The sequence below is a fragment of the Sardina pilchardus genome, chromosome 9 (genome assembly GCF_963854185.1).
Source record: "Sardina pilchardus chromosome 9, fSarPil1.1, whole genome shotgun sequence".
Classification (NCBI taxonomy): Eukaryota; Metazoa; Chordata; class Actinopteri; order Clupeiformes; family Clupeidae; genus Sardina; species Sardina pilchardus.
This window is the reverse complement of record NC_085002.1, coordinates 32,590,928-32,607,468: the sequence shown is the minus strand read 5'-3', so window position 1 is coordinate 32,607,468 and position 16,541 is coordinate 32,590,928. Positions and strand designations below refer to the sequence as shown.

Here is a 16,541-nt window from a genome sequence, read left to right as displayed (position 1 = left end):
GTTCAGTGAGAAGTTTGAGTAGCCTAAAATTCAACAAGAACAATGTCTCTATAGTCTATTAAGAGAAGAGCTCGTGTAGCCTAAGTGTTAATGTCAGACGACTGGTTTCCTACAAGCCTGCATTAATGCTTTCATATTTCTCATGTTTGACAAGACTAGAATAATGCTCTGGGACTGTAGTGGTGGACCTGCACCACAGAATCACAACTTAATTGTGCCTTTTGAAATGGCCTAATACATAAGGGTCGAGAATAGGTCTACAGCCCCTTATAGGCAACAAAAAATGTTGTTCTTCATTTAACAAAAATAAATGAATAAATAATAATAATAATAATAATAATTAAAAAAATATATATATTAATAATAATGGCATTCACCTTACTGTGTGTCACATGTTCATATGATTAAATTCAGGAAAGTAGGCTTACCCTTTGCACATTACATTTTACACATTATAAGTCATAGGTCTATCATTCCAGGGCTAAAAGATATTAGTGTATCTGCACACAAATGATTAGTGCACACATTATAGGTAACTTTCCACAACGGAAATACATTACTCACATAATTCATGTCACATCATTCATGTTTACTTTTTTATTATTGGAGGGGGACTCGAGTACACGCAATGCACGTTCCCGGTGTGATGAAATGTGTCGATGTGTGGTCCTCGTGCACGAACTAGGAAATGTGTTTATGGAAGACGTGTAGCCGGAAGGGGGAGCTCTCATTCCGTCTTTAGACTTCTCTGAAACGGCCTTCGGTTATCAGGACAGTCCGGGGACGTGTGCTGTGACAGAGGGCCTACTTCCGTCTGCGTTCAACTATTTAGCTAGTTATATGCAATAAGTATCTCTTTCTTTTATGATCGCATCGGTCCGTGCAATCCACATTAAGATCATTAAACACGGTAAGATACTTCTCGTGAGTATTCGTCTGCAGATTGTGGTGTTTTTATTTTTAACGTAGCGCAGATATCTAAACTGCCGACAAATAAGCCCACGTCATGTCATTTTGGTATTGTTTTTCGCTTCAGTAAATTGGACGAAATAAGAATACGTATGCAGTGTTACACCTTCAGTAGCCACAGTCCAAATGGTAATGACATGTGGACAGGAATGAATAAGTTTCGTGGGGTTTTTATTTTTGAACGGAGTGTTTTGGCGGAACGGGAGGTTTTGGTTTTATTTAAGGTAGCATGGGAAGATGCCCCTTTAGCCTGCGTTAGCTACCTGCTTGTAGCCTGTTACTTATGGTCGTAAACATCTTCACAAGGAATTACAAGGAACCATTCGAAATACTATATAATCCACGTGTTGTTAAAATGCAATGTACTCTTTAAGGATTTAATTATTATGTAATTATGCCCACTTTATATTGAATCATGCTAACGGACTAGCTAGTTGGCATAACATAAACACACGAAATGCGGTAACGTTAATGGGTGGGTATGGAGCTAACACTAGCTAGCTAACGTTAGCAAACTGGTTCATTTTGATACCAAATTGTTAGCTAACGTTAGCTAGCCATCTAGGGAACAGTGACGAACCAGAGTAAAACCGTCTCGACAGCGTGATTGTCACAACTTGCTTATAAGTGTACATGATCAGACTAGACCAGCTTCAGATTTTAACATAGTGTCTCTAAACGCACGTGAGTGTAATAAGATGATGTGCCCTCAGTTAGCAAAATCAACTGTGTCAAAGGGAGACAGCTACATGGTTTGCCATTGCCATTGCCATCCCAACATTTTGCACAGCTGCCTAGAGTGCAAACAGCCCCACCCTCTCAGGTATACAATCTGAATCTTCTGGCTCGTTAATTCAATTCAATTCAATTCAATTCAATTTAGTTTATTTGCCAGACCCATGTCCAAATTCACACAAGACAGATATTACAAATACATATTAAGACTAGGACAGTCAAAAAGCTACACAAACCAGTGTTAAATACATTATAGAAAACAATTATTAAAATGTATACAGGCATTTTCTCCAGTGCGCTCTCAGTCTGGTGTACCTTTTGCTACTCATAGTCGGATTTGAGAGTGCCACCATGATGTTGTTGGACGACTCATCCAGGCGTAGTGAAAACTTATACATTAGGTTTCTTAAAAGTGCATGAAGTGTGCTTACTCCTACAGATCCAAACATCTGGCTAGCACTCCCTCCTCTGGGAACCTTGAGTAATATTCTTAAAGCATCATTGTATGCAACTTGTCATTTTTGCATGCTGGCCTTTTTATAAGTGAACCAGAGGTGAGCAGTGTAAAGTGGTGTGCAGTATGCCTTGAACAGAGCCACTTTAACTTGATTAGAGCAAAATGTACATTTACGGGCTATAGTGTTTACCTGTGCATACAGCTTACAGCGCTGCCTGTATATGTCATGATCATCACTCATATCCTCTGTAATCCAGTGACCTAGGTATTTTATCTTTTTGCAAACCTCAAGAAGATTATTTGACATAGACTAACCCAAAGATGACCGGAGCACTCGGATTACTTAATAACTTTTTTTTATTTATTGTGGTGCACAAAGGACTGACGTTTCGACGCACTGCGTCAGAGTCAAAAACGTTTTCATGCTAGGCAATACAGAAAACGGGCTTAAATACCACTATTCCTTTAATATACATAAAGGACAGTGTCAGAAAACGGCCCATCAGAATGTAAATTAAATTTGTCATAATTGTAATATTTTCATCTTTGATAATATGGTTGCATGCACCATTGAGGAATTTAAAGGATGTAAAAGCCTTTGCAAGTGAATGTACAAAAAATCTAAATTCTAACTAATCTTGCATTAGTTTAGATTAGATGAGGTTCAACTTTGTTGTCATTGTGCAGAGGCAAAACAGAATTCCATCTGGTAAGGTTGTGAGTCACAACGAACAATGTGGTTGTGCCGCAGGCTCCAGGGGAGAGTTGTGAGACGCCATGAGCGAGCCGATGGAGGCCGGCACGGTTTCCTTTGATGAGTACGTGAGGCAGAAGGCCCGCACCGTGCCACAGCATCGCATGAAGGAGTTTCTGGAATCACTGGCCACCAAAGGGCCCGAGGTGCTGCAGGAGTTCAGCCAGCAGGGTGGCACCCCGACCACCACCACCACCATGGTCTACCAGCAGGGGGCGAACTGCATCTACACAGACAGCACAGAGGTGGCAGGGTCCCTGCTGGAGCTCGCCTGCCCTGTAAGACTGTTTTCCATGACCACTCAGAAAATGTCATTTAAATGATTTACTTTTTGGATGAAAATTGATGGGAAAGGCAATAGAGTAATTACATGGAGTTAGAAATATGAGTTTGCAAAATATTATGCTTTCGTCATTTAGCGTGGTTAAAGGTGTCTGTGGAATAACTAAATATGAGTTTAACCGGCGTCTGTCTGCCTGGCTATGTCTAACCAGGTGCAGGTCACATCTGCACAGATCACGCCACAGCTGGCTGCAGCTGTGCATCAGGCCTCTGAGCAGCAGATCCAGGTGCAGGTCAGTGGTAAACCCTCAATCTAAAATATCTAGACACAACTACCAAAATAAATATTAGATAAGCCTAAGCTCTTCTGTGCTGATTTGACACAGAAATTTAATTTGCTCTAAATTCATGCATTGCAATTCAGTTCTTTTAATTTTCCTTACAAGAGTTGCAGTAATCATAGCCCACCCATTAAGACGTACAAATATTCCTAGTGTCATTCTGCATGGCAGGTGCAGATCCAAGGTGACCAGGGTCAGACGGTGGGCCAGGTGCTGCAGGTGTCATCACCCTCTCACCAGCAGCTGCAAGGCATCACCACGGCAGCACAGCTCGTGCAGCAGGGAGAACTCACTGAGGAACAGCATCAGCAGGTACATTCAGTGGACACTCCAGTCTCTCATATAAACACACACACACTGACTGCCCTTTATTCTACATTGTGTGTGTGTGTGTGTGTGTGTGTGTGTGTGTGTGTGAGAATAGATGGTGTCTTAAGATTATAATGGATATTAAATGTATTATGTACAGGCTTACACATCTCCATGAAATAGCCCTTAATATTCTCTGTGTTCTCCTCAGATCCAGGCGCAGCTGGTGGCTGCCGTAGCGGGAGGGCAGCAGATCCAGATCCAGACGGTGGAGGCGCTGTCTCCCGTGCAGCAGGGCTCCCCCCGCGACGCAGAGCGCCGGGCCAGCGGCTCCAGCCCCGCCGCTGTGCTGCAGCCGGCCAAGAAGCGCAAGGTGGACATGCCGCTGGCCACCGTGTCGTACGCACTGCCACAGGGCCAGCAGCTGGCCACCGTGCTGGCTATCCCGCAGAGCCAGGGCCAGCAGAGCTACGTGTCGCTGCGGCCCGACCTGCTGACTGTGGACAGCACGCACCTGTACAGCACCACCGGCACCCTCACGGGCCCCTCGGGTGAGACCTGGACCATCCCCGTGTACTCGGCGCCCCAGCCGCAGGGCGTGGCGCACATCGCCATCCCGCAGGAGGCCTACAGCGCCGCCCTGCAGCTGCAGACGCTTCCCATCGCCACGGCGAGCACTGACGACAAGGACAAGATGGCCGCCGGCGGGGTGGCGCAGCACCAGGTGGTGACGTCGTCGGGCACACAGGAGGAGGTGGTGCAGATGTTCCCAGCGCAGTTCATGAATGGGAACATCCACATCCCCGTGGCGGTGCAGACAGTGGGAGGGGCCTATCAGGGGGCCACACAGGCCCTGCACATCTGGGACCCACAGCAGCAGGGCCAGTTAGTAGATGGACAGGAGCAACAGCTCCACCTACAGGTCAGACACTGGGCAAGGAGGGCAGCGCATGCTGGGTTTGACTCACACACTTGAAGCCGTGTCGTTTATTCAGTTAAATAAATGTTGTTGTTATAGTTATTCCACATTACATTGTCATAGAGCTCAACAGTCCCACCCCTCCTCATACAGTTTAGTTTCCAGAAGTAAGTTTCCCATTCATTTCTCCAATTGTCATCTGGAAAAATCCATATATAAAGAGTTTTAGACCCCAACTTAGGCTGACCAATTATGATGTGACATTGTACAACATATCATGTTGGGTAAAAAAAATAACAGAAAAACTAAAAAGAAAAAAATCTATATTGATTTCAGCGAGTAACAAGGTGACCGACACGGGAACAGTGACAGTTGGCTAGTGGGGGGCATGTACAGTTGGTTAGTCATAGCTGGCTTTAAGTCTATCATGGACCATTACAATTTAATGGCTTATACTCCAGTTGACAATGGAGATATTGTATTGAATTCATCCTTCTGGAATCGGCGGTGGGTGGGACTGTTGAGCTCTATAGAGGGGGTGTAATGTTGCCATTTTATCGGTAGTATCCAATAAATACCCATGTCCTTGTAACATTAGTGTCATAAATGTCCCATACCATTCCACCCACGTGGTCCAACTCCACCCATGTAGTCTCCAGCATATCTTTGAGAAATCCATGAAGATTTGGGTGGAGGACTCGACTAACTCGGTCCACTCCAGTGGACACATATTTGTATAAGGTGTTGCCTAATTGTGTAGGAGTTGTTGACCGTTTTGGGTATTGTCCAGGCTCAGGTGGAGGGAGAGCAGCAGGGCGAGGCCACGACAGAGCTAATGCTGCCGGTCTCGCTGAAGCCAGAGGAGGGTCTGGAGGTGTGGCGCCTCTGGGTGCACCGCAAGAACGCAGAGATGGACAAGGAGGAGCAGAACAAGCTGGCCCCCATTGGACGTGAGTACACAAGGGTTACGTACGTACAGCATGCCTACTTGGATTGGCTGGGACAAGTTGGAAGTTTGGATGAGCTGTTGACTAAACTGTTCAATTAGTCCAGGGGTTCCAAAGCTTTTTTGGCTATTTTGATGTCACAAAGCATTGAGGACCCCAGTCATTCATAACTTGTTGCGAGAGAGAGCACATCTTATTCCTGCTGTAACATCCACTTGAGAACGGTGTGTGTCCTAACAGCTAATTTGTTTGTTTGACTAACTCGCCTGGTTATTTTACTACTTTGTTTGGTACATTGATCAAGCATTCTTGCCCATGATGATCTCGTGGGGGATGTCTAAGTTTATTTGTACATAGCTAGATTGCAATGAAGGATCCAATTAGTTACTTAACTTGGATATCATGGGGATTTTCTTGTTTTTTTTTAAGGTAAGGTAAGGTACTTTTATTTATATAGCGCATTTAACATGCACTGAGTGCGACCCAAAGCGCTTTACAGAGACAGTGCCGAAATGGAGTGGCGTAGTCGCCAGCGTACCCATGACAACACAACAAACAAATTCACAAAATAACAAGACACAAGATGCCGGACGGAGTGGCGTAATCGCCAGCGTACCCGTGACACCAAGACATAAGACAGACAAACAAATAAACAAATGTCAAATACATAATAAAACAAACAAACAAACAGAAAAGTCCACGGCAACTTAGTCCAACGAACCGCATCCAAGCAAGCGTCAGTGCGCTGTCTTGCAATCACTGGGGCAGAACCTCAGCAGACGATATGGCCCGTAGGCTAGTTGACATGATAGCCCGTTGGCAAATTGCGTTCACCCGACAGGCACCAGAAATGTAAATGTAATATATATATTTCCATGTAATGTACTAATTGTAAGGTACCCAATATCTCAGCTGATCCCATTTGAATTTCAGGCGACCTGTCCCCAAGGTTGGGACACAGTGAATTAGGCACATACTGTACATTCACTTGACCCTTTGTCTTTTCTCTGTGTGTTTCTGTCCCCCTCCCCTCTTGCTGCTTCTCTCCCTCGTCCAGGTCGTCAGCCTCTGCGGTTCCGTGAGGACCTGGTGTCCAGTGCAGTGGCTGAGCTGAGTGTGGCCCTGTCCCTGATGACGCAGGAGGCCAAAGGCCTGGAGGAGGAGCCCTTTGAGGCCGATGCCCTCTACTATGTCTTCCTGTGCATTCAGAAGGTGTCTCCAGTTCAGTTGAATTGATAGCCCAATTATTTTCCCTTTTAAAGTGAGCTTAGCCACACAAAAAGATGTCTCTTGTATTTTATCTTGAAATTCTTTTTCATTAAATTCTGTCTTTTCTCTCCTCATAGTACCTGTTTGAAAATGGACGGGTGGATGACATCTTCTCCGATCCTTACTATACACGCTTCTCACAGTGTTTACACAAAGTGCTTGAAGAATACAGGCCTAATGTACATCCTCTTGGTAAGAAATCATGCTTGTGTGCGTGTGTGGAGAGCTTTTGAGAGAATGAGTGAGCTAAGTGCTTTGAGTATTTAAAGTTTGTGCCTTTAAGGGCATGATGATGACTGATAATTATGACTATGGCTAAAAGGACTTGTTAAATACATCTGCTGATGGTAGAAACTTTATTAATGGATGCTTTATGTAAGGGATGCTTTATGTAAGGGATAATGTATAGAACGCCGGTCATTATCGGAAAATAATTCCCAACAGGATGAACTGAACCCCGACGCGCTTATTATACGGCTACTTGCCAAAACGAGAAAAGAAACTCATCTCAATGTGTCTTTAGCAATGACTTGGCTACCGTTTCGTGGCTTCCGCAACAACTAGCGGAGTGAACCCGTTGCCATTGGCAGCGGTCATTATACCTCCCGAGCGGTCATCTATCAAGAAATAATGACCGGTAGAACGTTGGGAAATCCCATTCAAGTCAATGGAGTGTTCTACTTGCATTGTGAAGAGCCGTATAATAATTAGTTTTAATCCCCATTTGTCATAGTTCATCATCACCACCATGTCCCTCACTTGTATAATATATAATGCAGTCCTTTATCACATCTAGATTTTTTGTGTTTTTTACATGGTTTCTCACACGCACACGCACACACACAGTCCCTTGTCTCATGTGATAGTGTTGCGAGTTGAGCCAAAGGGTAGCTGACCACATGTGTGTTGGCCCCTCTTCCCCACAGGCTACATCATCCCCAGTCACGTAACTGAAGAGATGCTGTGGGAGTGCAAGCAGCTTGGGGCCCACTCGCCCTCCACACTCCTCTTCACACTCATGTACTTCAACACCAAGTGAGCTCCTCCTCTTGATTCTTCTCTTCCCCCATCTTCCCTTTCCCTTTGTCTGTCTTTGTTAATGATCTGTCCCATTCCACATGTAGCCTATACTGTAGTAACAGTGTTTGGTTACTATTAGCTGATTAAGAGGGATTCATTTGATCTGAAATTGCTTGTGATATGTCTGCGTCAGGTATTTCCAGCTGACAACAGTGGAGCAGCATATGAAGGTGGCCTTCTCCAAAGTGCTAAGACACACAAAAAAGAACCCATCCAACCACAAGGACAAGAGCACCACCATCCGCTATCTGAAAGGCTCAGGACCCCATCACCTCGGCCAGAAGGGTGAGGAGCTCGGCATTTCAGCACCTCCTCAATGTCAAAACTCAGAGGAAGAGATGTTTGTGTTTGAGAAATAGTTCCATCACACTAAGTTGGATCATTGTTGTAACAATAGAAGTATCATATAGTTATTTCTCCGGCAGTCTTTTTAAGATAGTGACATTTTAGTGTTGTATGAATCACTGACTGATGAGGCAACTATGCAGAATTAGCATTTTACTTAACTGTCCAAAATAAAAATGTCCAAACTAACTTTTATTCTGTTGTCACAGTGACCGATGACATGTATGCAGAGCAGGCAGAGGACCCTGAGAATCCACTGAGATGCCCTATCAAACTCTATGACTTTTACCTCTTCAAATGGTGGGTCTAACCTTTTGACCTTTTCTGTTAAAGAAACACTTAACCGTTTTTTTTTTCATATTAAACTACATTATTCCCCTAATTAAGACGAGTTGATACATACCTCTCACGTTTCAATGTGTGCACTCACTGTCTCTGGCGCGCTTTGATAGCACTTAGCTAGCCCAATGCATTCATTAGGATCCAAACAGAGATGAAATTAGAAGCGACCAAACACCTCCCATGTTTTCCCTATTAAAATACAGTTACACGAGTAGTCACACCACCAAGTATGGTGCGACAAAATGAAACGTGGTGCATTTCTAAGCAGGTAAGAGGGATAACTGTATTGTGTGTGTGTGGCGCAATAATATCCTCACTCTTGCACTTTCAGTTTCACTTGGGAGTGAGGATATTACTGCGCTGAGTCTAAGTGCTCCCAATATTATTCTGCCACACAATATAGTTATCCCTTTTACCTGCTTAGAAATGCACCACGTTTTATTTTGTCTCACCATTCTTGGTTGTGTGACTACTCGTGTAACTGTATTTTAATAGGGAAAACATGGAGGTGTTTGGTCACTTCTAACTTCATCTCTGTTTGGATCCTAATCAATGCATTGGGCTAGCTAAGTGCTATCAAAGTTGCGCCGCGTGCCAGAGCCAGTGAGTGCACGCATTGAAACGTGAGAGGTATGTATCAACTCGTCTTAATTAAGCAAATAACGTAGTTTAATATGAAAAAAACGATGAAGTGATCCTTTAAATGTGGTTTTGTTTCAACCTGTTCACCATCTTGAAGAAACTTTTTTTTTTAACCCTTTTGTTCTATCAGTCGGCTGCACCTCATGAGTTCTTTCATTACCTTGCTGTTTCATTCATTTGTCCTGGTTTACTGCTGTTGAGTTTTTCCTTGTTCATCATCCATCTTTTCCATGTTGTCCTACAGCCCTCAGTGTGCTAAGGGGCGGAATGATACGTACTACCTGACTCCAGAGCCAGTGGTCGTGCCCAACAGCCCTATCTGGTACTCCACACAGCCAATCCCCAGCCAGCAGTTGGAGCACATGCTCACACGCATCACAATGGTGCGGGAAATCCAAGAGGTCATCGCCATAGCGTCCACAAATGTAAACTGACAAGAGTGAGCATCTGTCCGTCCATTGTGGAGGATTCACTATTAGAACTGCTCTCTGTCGGCAACAGCCGGGAGGATTCCAGCATTCCTTGCTGGAAGTTGAACTTGATGGCCTTTCACCTTTTTTACGTAAAGTATATATAAGAATATGTACACCTAAAGAAACATCTCTGTTGAATCACCTGACAACAACCATCATGACACCCACTACAGTGAATGGAGTCTTTCTTGAAGTTGCTCAGTCATGGACTGAAAGCTTAATTACACCAGTCATTTGCAAGTTTCATGTCAAATAAGTACTTAATCTCTTTGGTGAACAGACCTAAGAGTAACTGATCTAGACGGCTCGGGAAGATGACACACACATGCACGTCTCCAACCTTCTCAAACCCGTTGGCTCTGCTCCTCACACTTTGCCTTCACTAGTGAGGACGACCCTACAGAGCGGGGTCATGGCTCCCTGTAGCACGTAATCTGCAGTATGGTTATATATGAAATATGATTTCTGTTCTGCTTTTTATTTTTATATCTGTATGTATGATCTTCTGTCTCTGTTCATCTACTGGAGTTGGGAGGTTATGCAGGAAAAGTTCATGGTTTCAAACATGCTTTTTGTACAGTTTTTGTCCTTTGTGGTGTGTTGTAATTCAGGGGAGGTTTACCTCCCATTTTTGCCACTGTTTTTATGTTAAAATCAAAAGGTGTTTACAAACAGGTGTTTTGATAGTCATCATGATAGTATGAATTAATAGGAATATCAATACATATTGGTACACACTTTGTTTGCCTTCCCCGAATTAATGTTTTTAGTGACCAATTAGAAATATCGGTAGGTCTAATTTATTTACAACTTTTGAACTCTGAAATAACAGTAGGAATATATATATATTATTGAATATGCAAAACACTTCAGAAACTTTTATTCCGCATCAACACTTTAATTTACCTGCAAAAACCTGCTTACCTTGGTGTAAGTCAGTAGCTGTTCAATACAACTACACATAGCTAAAAAAAAAAAGAATGTCGACAATTTTGAGATCTGAGTTTTGAAGTGTTCTGTGTGACTTCTTATTACAGCTACACACAGGATACAACTAGCACCCCACATTCATAACTTACAACAAATGCAGCGGTCTTTAGTTCATATTTGATAACAGAAAGCAAGTTTCTTTATAAATATCTGATTTATCAGAGCAGAAACCCCGTCCATATATGGGCATGAAAAGAGCTGTTTGATCCATTTAGTAGGCATTGTGGGGTCCTAAACCAGGATTACCCATGAAGAGAGAGCTGGAGACTCCAAGCCTCCCGTTTCTCCTTCTCACAGTCATCAGAGGGCTTCAAACATGACTTGAGTGTCTATGTCTCAGTTCCTCCTCCAGTTCCTTCCTTTTTGTCTGGTATTGAAATACGTAGCTTTTGCAAAGTACTTGTCAAAAACCTGGGTAACCGGCAGGATACAATGAGTTCACGGTGACCTTTGAACCCGGGGACTGTCAGCTGGCGATGGTGTAGGTGTAGAGGAAGATGGCGTGCTTTGCTCTGCTCCAGGCCCAAGCAACGGATCACTCTCTCTGGCAGTTGCTGGATAAAGAGAAGCACAGAAATGCTTATCTAGGATTTTGGCACACATCAAAAGTAGTAGAAAAGCCCACCGTTTTTGCTCTCATTCACTCTATTGATGAAATCACCTTGAATGATACTCCGTTAACAACTAAACAACTTTACCAGAGACCAATTTCAGTTTGAGATGTTAGAGGAGATGGTTACCTGAGGTGCTAGCTTATTCCAGTGGGCATATTTATGATCACCCAGAATGGGGCATCCAAGTGCAAAAGCCATGTGGACTCGCAACTGATGCTTCACGGCTAAAAGGTTAAAAGGGGGGTAAGAAATCTCAATGCTTTCAATCACAGTAAATCCAAGGTGCATGTATTTCACTATGCCTGTGAAAAATGTAAAAAGCTGCCTTTAGCAACATTCAAAGGTCAGATTGGTTAGACACAACTCACCTGTGACTGGCTGGAGCTCCATTAGGCTGCAGCCATGGGTGCTGTCAAGCACACGATAGTTAGTCACTGCACTCTGAGCATTTCTGTTGGCTCGAACCCGAGTCACACCCTCTCCATTATCACTAGCGCGGAAGAGAGGACTAAGCCCCATCTGATAGGAGAGAATGCATTGTACAGTGATACCAATGATTTCAAGATGTGGGTGTGCTAAATGTGTTGTTTAAATAAGCCTTTGCAACAGCTTTTGCAACTTAGTTTCTTCATTTCTTAGGCTTGGGCGGAGAAGCTGGAGGCATTAGACAAAACAACATATTGTGTGTTTTAGTACGCCATTGCAGACCAATCCCATAACAACATATTGTGTGTTTTAGTACACCATTGCAGACCAATCCCATAAGTGTTATATCTAGAACTATGATGATTTTGCGTGTGATGTCCATTCATAATGTAATTCACCTTAAAGTGGGGTTGTGCTCCAGTAACCCCCCTCTCAATGACCGGTATATCTACAACCCCTTCTGAGGGAACAGGTACACCAACGACCACCGCCCTGCAAAGCAAAATAAAACTTGAGTGTTCAACTGAGGTTTGTTCTCTCAAAGAGGAGGAACACAGCTGTACATTAATCTATAATATATAGCATGTTGTTTGTACCAGTACTTCCTCTCCATTTGCAGGGCCTTGAAGAGGCTGTGAATGTGGTTAGCTGCCTCTTCGGTTTGGGCCAGAAGTAAAGTCCCAGTTGTGTCTTTGTCCAGACTGTGACAAATGTGCAACCTCTTCTCTGTCCGCATACCATGGAGCATTTTCGCCAAAACTGGCAACACATGTTTTATGCTGGTTGTGCCATCCGTTGTATCTACATCAGACATGAAAATTCAATGAAGATAAATAAGCTGACTACATCCTCTTTCTCATTTGTATGATATAACTGTCGGTGTAAAGCCAACTTCTGCATTATTATTCCCATATAACCATACCGTGCAATGGAACTCCATAAGGTTTGTTGATCGCGATTACATCTTGGTTTTGAAAGATTATGCTTTTGTGTAAAGCCTTGGCTAGCACGTTTGGGTGGACCTTTTGTAACTGTTGGCTGAGTTGTTTAAGTTGTGAGACTCTCTGCTGCACCGGGGAGGCGTCTGTGTGCGTCTGAAAAACATAAGCAGACATAACTATATGGCCCTGTACTTCTTCATACCACAACGTGAAGTTAGGGCTACTCATCACAAGAAACATGCTATGTAAGCTACACAGAGTATCATATTTGTCAACCAACCTCTTTGAAATTCTCGGTCTTTGGTATTTTTCGGCTTTTGGATGTTCCTTTCGACTCACGTTCTCGGTTGACAAGGTCAATAGCTTTCAGACCGCTTTTGCTTTTTGATACCTCACCACCAGTTTCTTTCCCTACGGGTCTCATAAGCGTGCGGACAACCTGAGCCTGTAACGATGCTACAGACAGTATTTGACATGACGACCACGTTTTCAGGCAGTGTAGACATCCATTACCTATTCCGCCATATACAAATAATTTAGTCATTATTGTGTACAATAACTTCAGTACGCTAAAAACAGGACACTTCTTCTTCTAGACTGTAAAAGGTTGAGACGGACCAGTTCCGGGTTACTCGCCTTACTAAGGTGTCAAAATAAAGGTCCTCTACTTCTGTGACTTTTATTGACAACTTGCACACATCATTGGTTGGACAAGCCGTGCATATTAATGCAAATTCAGTCAAAGTTTTACCCTGCACAATCCGCCAATTAGGCTAGACATATGCTAGCTAAGGAGGGGCAGACTGATTTGAGACATGTGTACAGTTGAGACACATCTTGCCTGCAGTGCAAACCAAGCCTGATCTATGATTTTTGCTACACATAGGCTATGTGTTAGTGTCCTCTTTAATCATGGAAAATGTGGACACTGTGCATATTTCCTGTCCAAAGATATTGGCAAAAGTATTTTTACCACAGTGAGAATTTCACTTAACCATGCTCCTTACACAGTGAATATATTTATTACTCCAATGTGACTGTTATACTTTTCTTACATCATTGCAAAGGTCATTCTGTGCTCTACAAACTGACATTCATGACATCCTTTCATGCAAGGTTGTTGCATTATTTAGAAAAATGTGCAAGATGGTCAGAAGGGTACAGTTGAGACACATTGTCTCAACTGTACCCGGGATAAAATCCCGATTGCATGGTGTTTGTTTGTGCATATTATGATGGCTCAGCTAAGTGGCGTTCTCACCAGGCTGTTCCAACACCTACTGGACTCTGGCTGTGTCCCTGACCAGTGGAGGGAAACCACCATCATTCCCATCCCCAAAAAGGCACCTGCTAAGGCCCTGAAGGACTACAGACCAGTGGCACTAACATCTGTGCTGTGCAAATGCATGGAGAAGGTGGTCTGTAACCTCCTATCAGGCATGGTGTCAGACAAGCTGGACCCATTCCAGTTTGCCTACAGGGCAAGACGTGGTGTGGAGGATGCAAGCCTCACACTTTTAGACACTGTCACCAAAAACCTGGACTCAGCACACCCACACACCAGGATTTTATTCATGGACTTTTCCTCAGCTTTTAACACAGTGAGCATCAACAAACTTTTACATCACCTATCAGATCTTCAGGTTCACCCAACACTCACCCTGTGGATAAAGCACTTTCTGCTGGACAGACCACAACAGGTGTCTTTTAATGGGGCTAAATCAACAAAGCTCATTTTAAACTCTGGACTCCCCCAAGGCTGTGTTTTATCCCCAATCCTCTTCTCAGTGTACACTAATAGCATTCAGTGTAACAGTGAAGGTATGGCACTTTTTAAATATGCAGATGACATTGCCTTGGTTGCACACATGTCCCACACTGATGCCCTAGCCCGATACCAGCAGGCAGTGGACAACCTGTCTGAAACTTTTGTTGAGCTCTCCTTAGAGCTCAACATTGCAAAAACAAAGGAGCTATGCTGTGGGGGCAGAGACAAGGCATCACCTCTGTTCCAGCCACTTAACATCCAGGGTCAGCTAGTGGAGCAAGTGCAGGTATTCAAGTACCTGGGCACAGAAATAGACACTTCCCTGTCCTTTTCACAACACACCAATACAATATTCAAGAAAGCACAACAACGTCTTCATCTGCTCAGAAAACTCAGGACATTTCAGGTCAGCAAGGACGTACTAACTTTGGTCTACCGCTCCCTCATTGAATCAGTTCTCACTTTCAACATATCTTCCTGGTACAACCAACTCACCATCAAGCACAAAACAAGACTCTCCCGGATAGTAAACCATGCTGCCAAAATAACTGGTTCCCCCCACACCCCCCTATCTGAGCTGTACAGTCGCTCAGTGATCAGGAAAGCCAACCTGATCACAGCGGACCACTCTCACCCCCTCCATCACTCCTTCCAGCTACTACCATCAGGCAGGCGTTTCAATGTACCACTGGCCCGGAAGAATATTTACAAGAAATCCTTCATCCCTTCTGCAATAACCATACTGAACAACACAAAATGATTACCACAGCTGATACCTCAACACCCCATGTCTTGTCCTTATGTGTCTGTGTGAATGTTTATTTGTGATTGGAGCCTTGTCAAAGAAAATTTTCTGTAACCCTTGTGTAACAGACAATAAAGTACTATCTAATCTAATCTTAGGCAATAGCCTATAGAACACAAATGTCAATAAAATGAAAGTTTTTTATATTTAAACTATGTATTATTAATGAATATAGTTTATAACATGAAGATTTTAAGGATTACATCATAATTTGAAAATTAGCTATGATAAAACCAGGGGGAAAAAAATATATTTTCAGCTTTAAACATTTGTCCCTGCTTTATGTCTATCTGATGGCAATTTAGATTATTTTTATTTAAAGAAAAATGGATTAAAATAAAAAGAAACACTCAGATTACACATTTTTCAAAGTTTGCTACATTTGCAGTGAATGGCTAGTCAGCCTTCCAGCATTATGAATTGGCGTCTCAACTGTACCATGCTCAACTGTACTCAATATAATAAGGCTAGTGGGTACGGTTGAGACAAAATGCCACCTTGTGTTTATGAGTTAATTGTGAAAAATCTAAACAACTCAAAGATACAGTAGCCTATACCATGTAACCACAGTTATTTTCTGTGGCTTTTTACAGTCAAGTGCTGAATAAAATCCTTCAAAGATGAGAAAAGGCTTCCTACAATGTTTGGGAAACACACAATGGAGCAGAGCAGGTGCAGGAAGCTGCAGGTGTGCGTTATTGAAAATCATACCTCTGCCCACTTTTTTGAAAAACAATAAATGTATACCCACCGAATACCCTTCCTAAATGCCTTCTTTATGATTATGGTGGAAGAGTTCAAAGTTGTCAAAATGACCTGAGCCCATATTTCATTTAGTCTACATGACAATAACACAACGTTTACACACATAGCTAAGTGCAGTGTTTCCCAACCTTTTTTTCCTTGAAGGCCCCTTGCCTGTGTCTAAGGGCCCCTATACCCGAACTCCTACCCACATACACGCACAAGACATTGTTTTATTGCAAGTGGGGTCCAGGGATGAATTACCAATGTAGCCCGACGTGAAGGTTGCTTAATATCCAAGTTCAGAGGTAATAAATAGCTGCATGAATTTAAATCTGGAACAAAAAGTTTTAATTTGAATTACAGAGTTTTGATTATCCAACTAGGTG

At 43.1% G+C, this 16,541-nt stretch overlaps 2 protein-coding genes across 3 annotated transcripts; one reads left to right on the top strand and one right to left on the bottom strand.

The window, feature by feature from the left end:
- The first annotated feature begins 656 nt into the window (after positions 1 to 656).
- On the top strand, positions 657 to 10,604 carry LOC134092018 (transcriptional regulator QRICH1-like). Of its 2 annotated transcripts, none has more exons than XM_062544808.1 (12): positions 657 to 910; positions 2,913 to 3,193; positions 3,410 to 3,490; positions 3,710 to 3,850; positions 4,059 to 4,769; positions 5,557 to 5,716; positions 6,771 to 6,925; positions 7,060 to 7,174; positions 7,909 to 8,017; positions 8,196 to 8,347; positions 8,617 to 8,707; positions 9,636 to 10,604. In XM_062544808.1, the coding sequence occupies exons 2-12, from the start codon at positions 2,939 to 2,941 to the stop codon at positions 9,823 to 9,825; spliced, it is 2,160 nt and encodes a 719-aa protein (XP_062400792.1). In that variant the 5' UTR covers positions 657 to 910; positions 2,913 to 2,938; the 3' UTR covers positions 9,826 to 10,604. The 2 variants fall into 2 exon arrangements, with proteins under 2 accessions (XP_062400792.1, XP_062400791.1); XM_062544807.1 differs by having other exon boundaries at positions 3,692 to 3,850.
- Positions 10,605 to 10,616: 12 nt separating this feature from the next.
- Positions 10,617 to 13,456, bottom strand: rpusd4 (RNA pseudouridine synthase D4). Its single transcript, XM_062544809.1, has 7 exons — positions 13,116 to 13,456; positions 12,817 to 12,988; positions 12,491 to 12,695; positions 12,293 to 12,386; positions 11,837 to 11,987; positions 11,595 to 11,692; positions 10,617 to 11,408 (listed from the first exon to the last, which is right to left on the bottom strand). The coding sequence occupies exons 1-7, from the start codon at positions 13,377 to 13,379 to the stop codon at positions 11,184 to 11,186; spliced, it is 1,209 nt and encodes a 402-aa protein (XP_062400793.1). The 5' UTR covers positions 13,380 to 13,456; the 3' UTR covers positions 10,617 to 11,183.
- Positions 13,457 to 16,541: the final 3,085 nt, after the last annotated feature.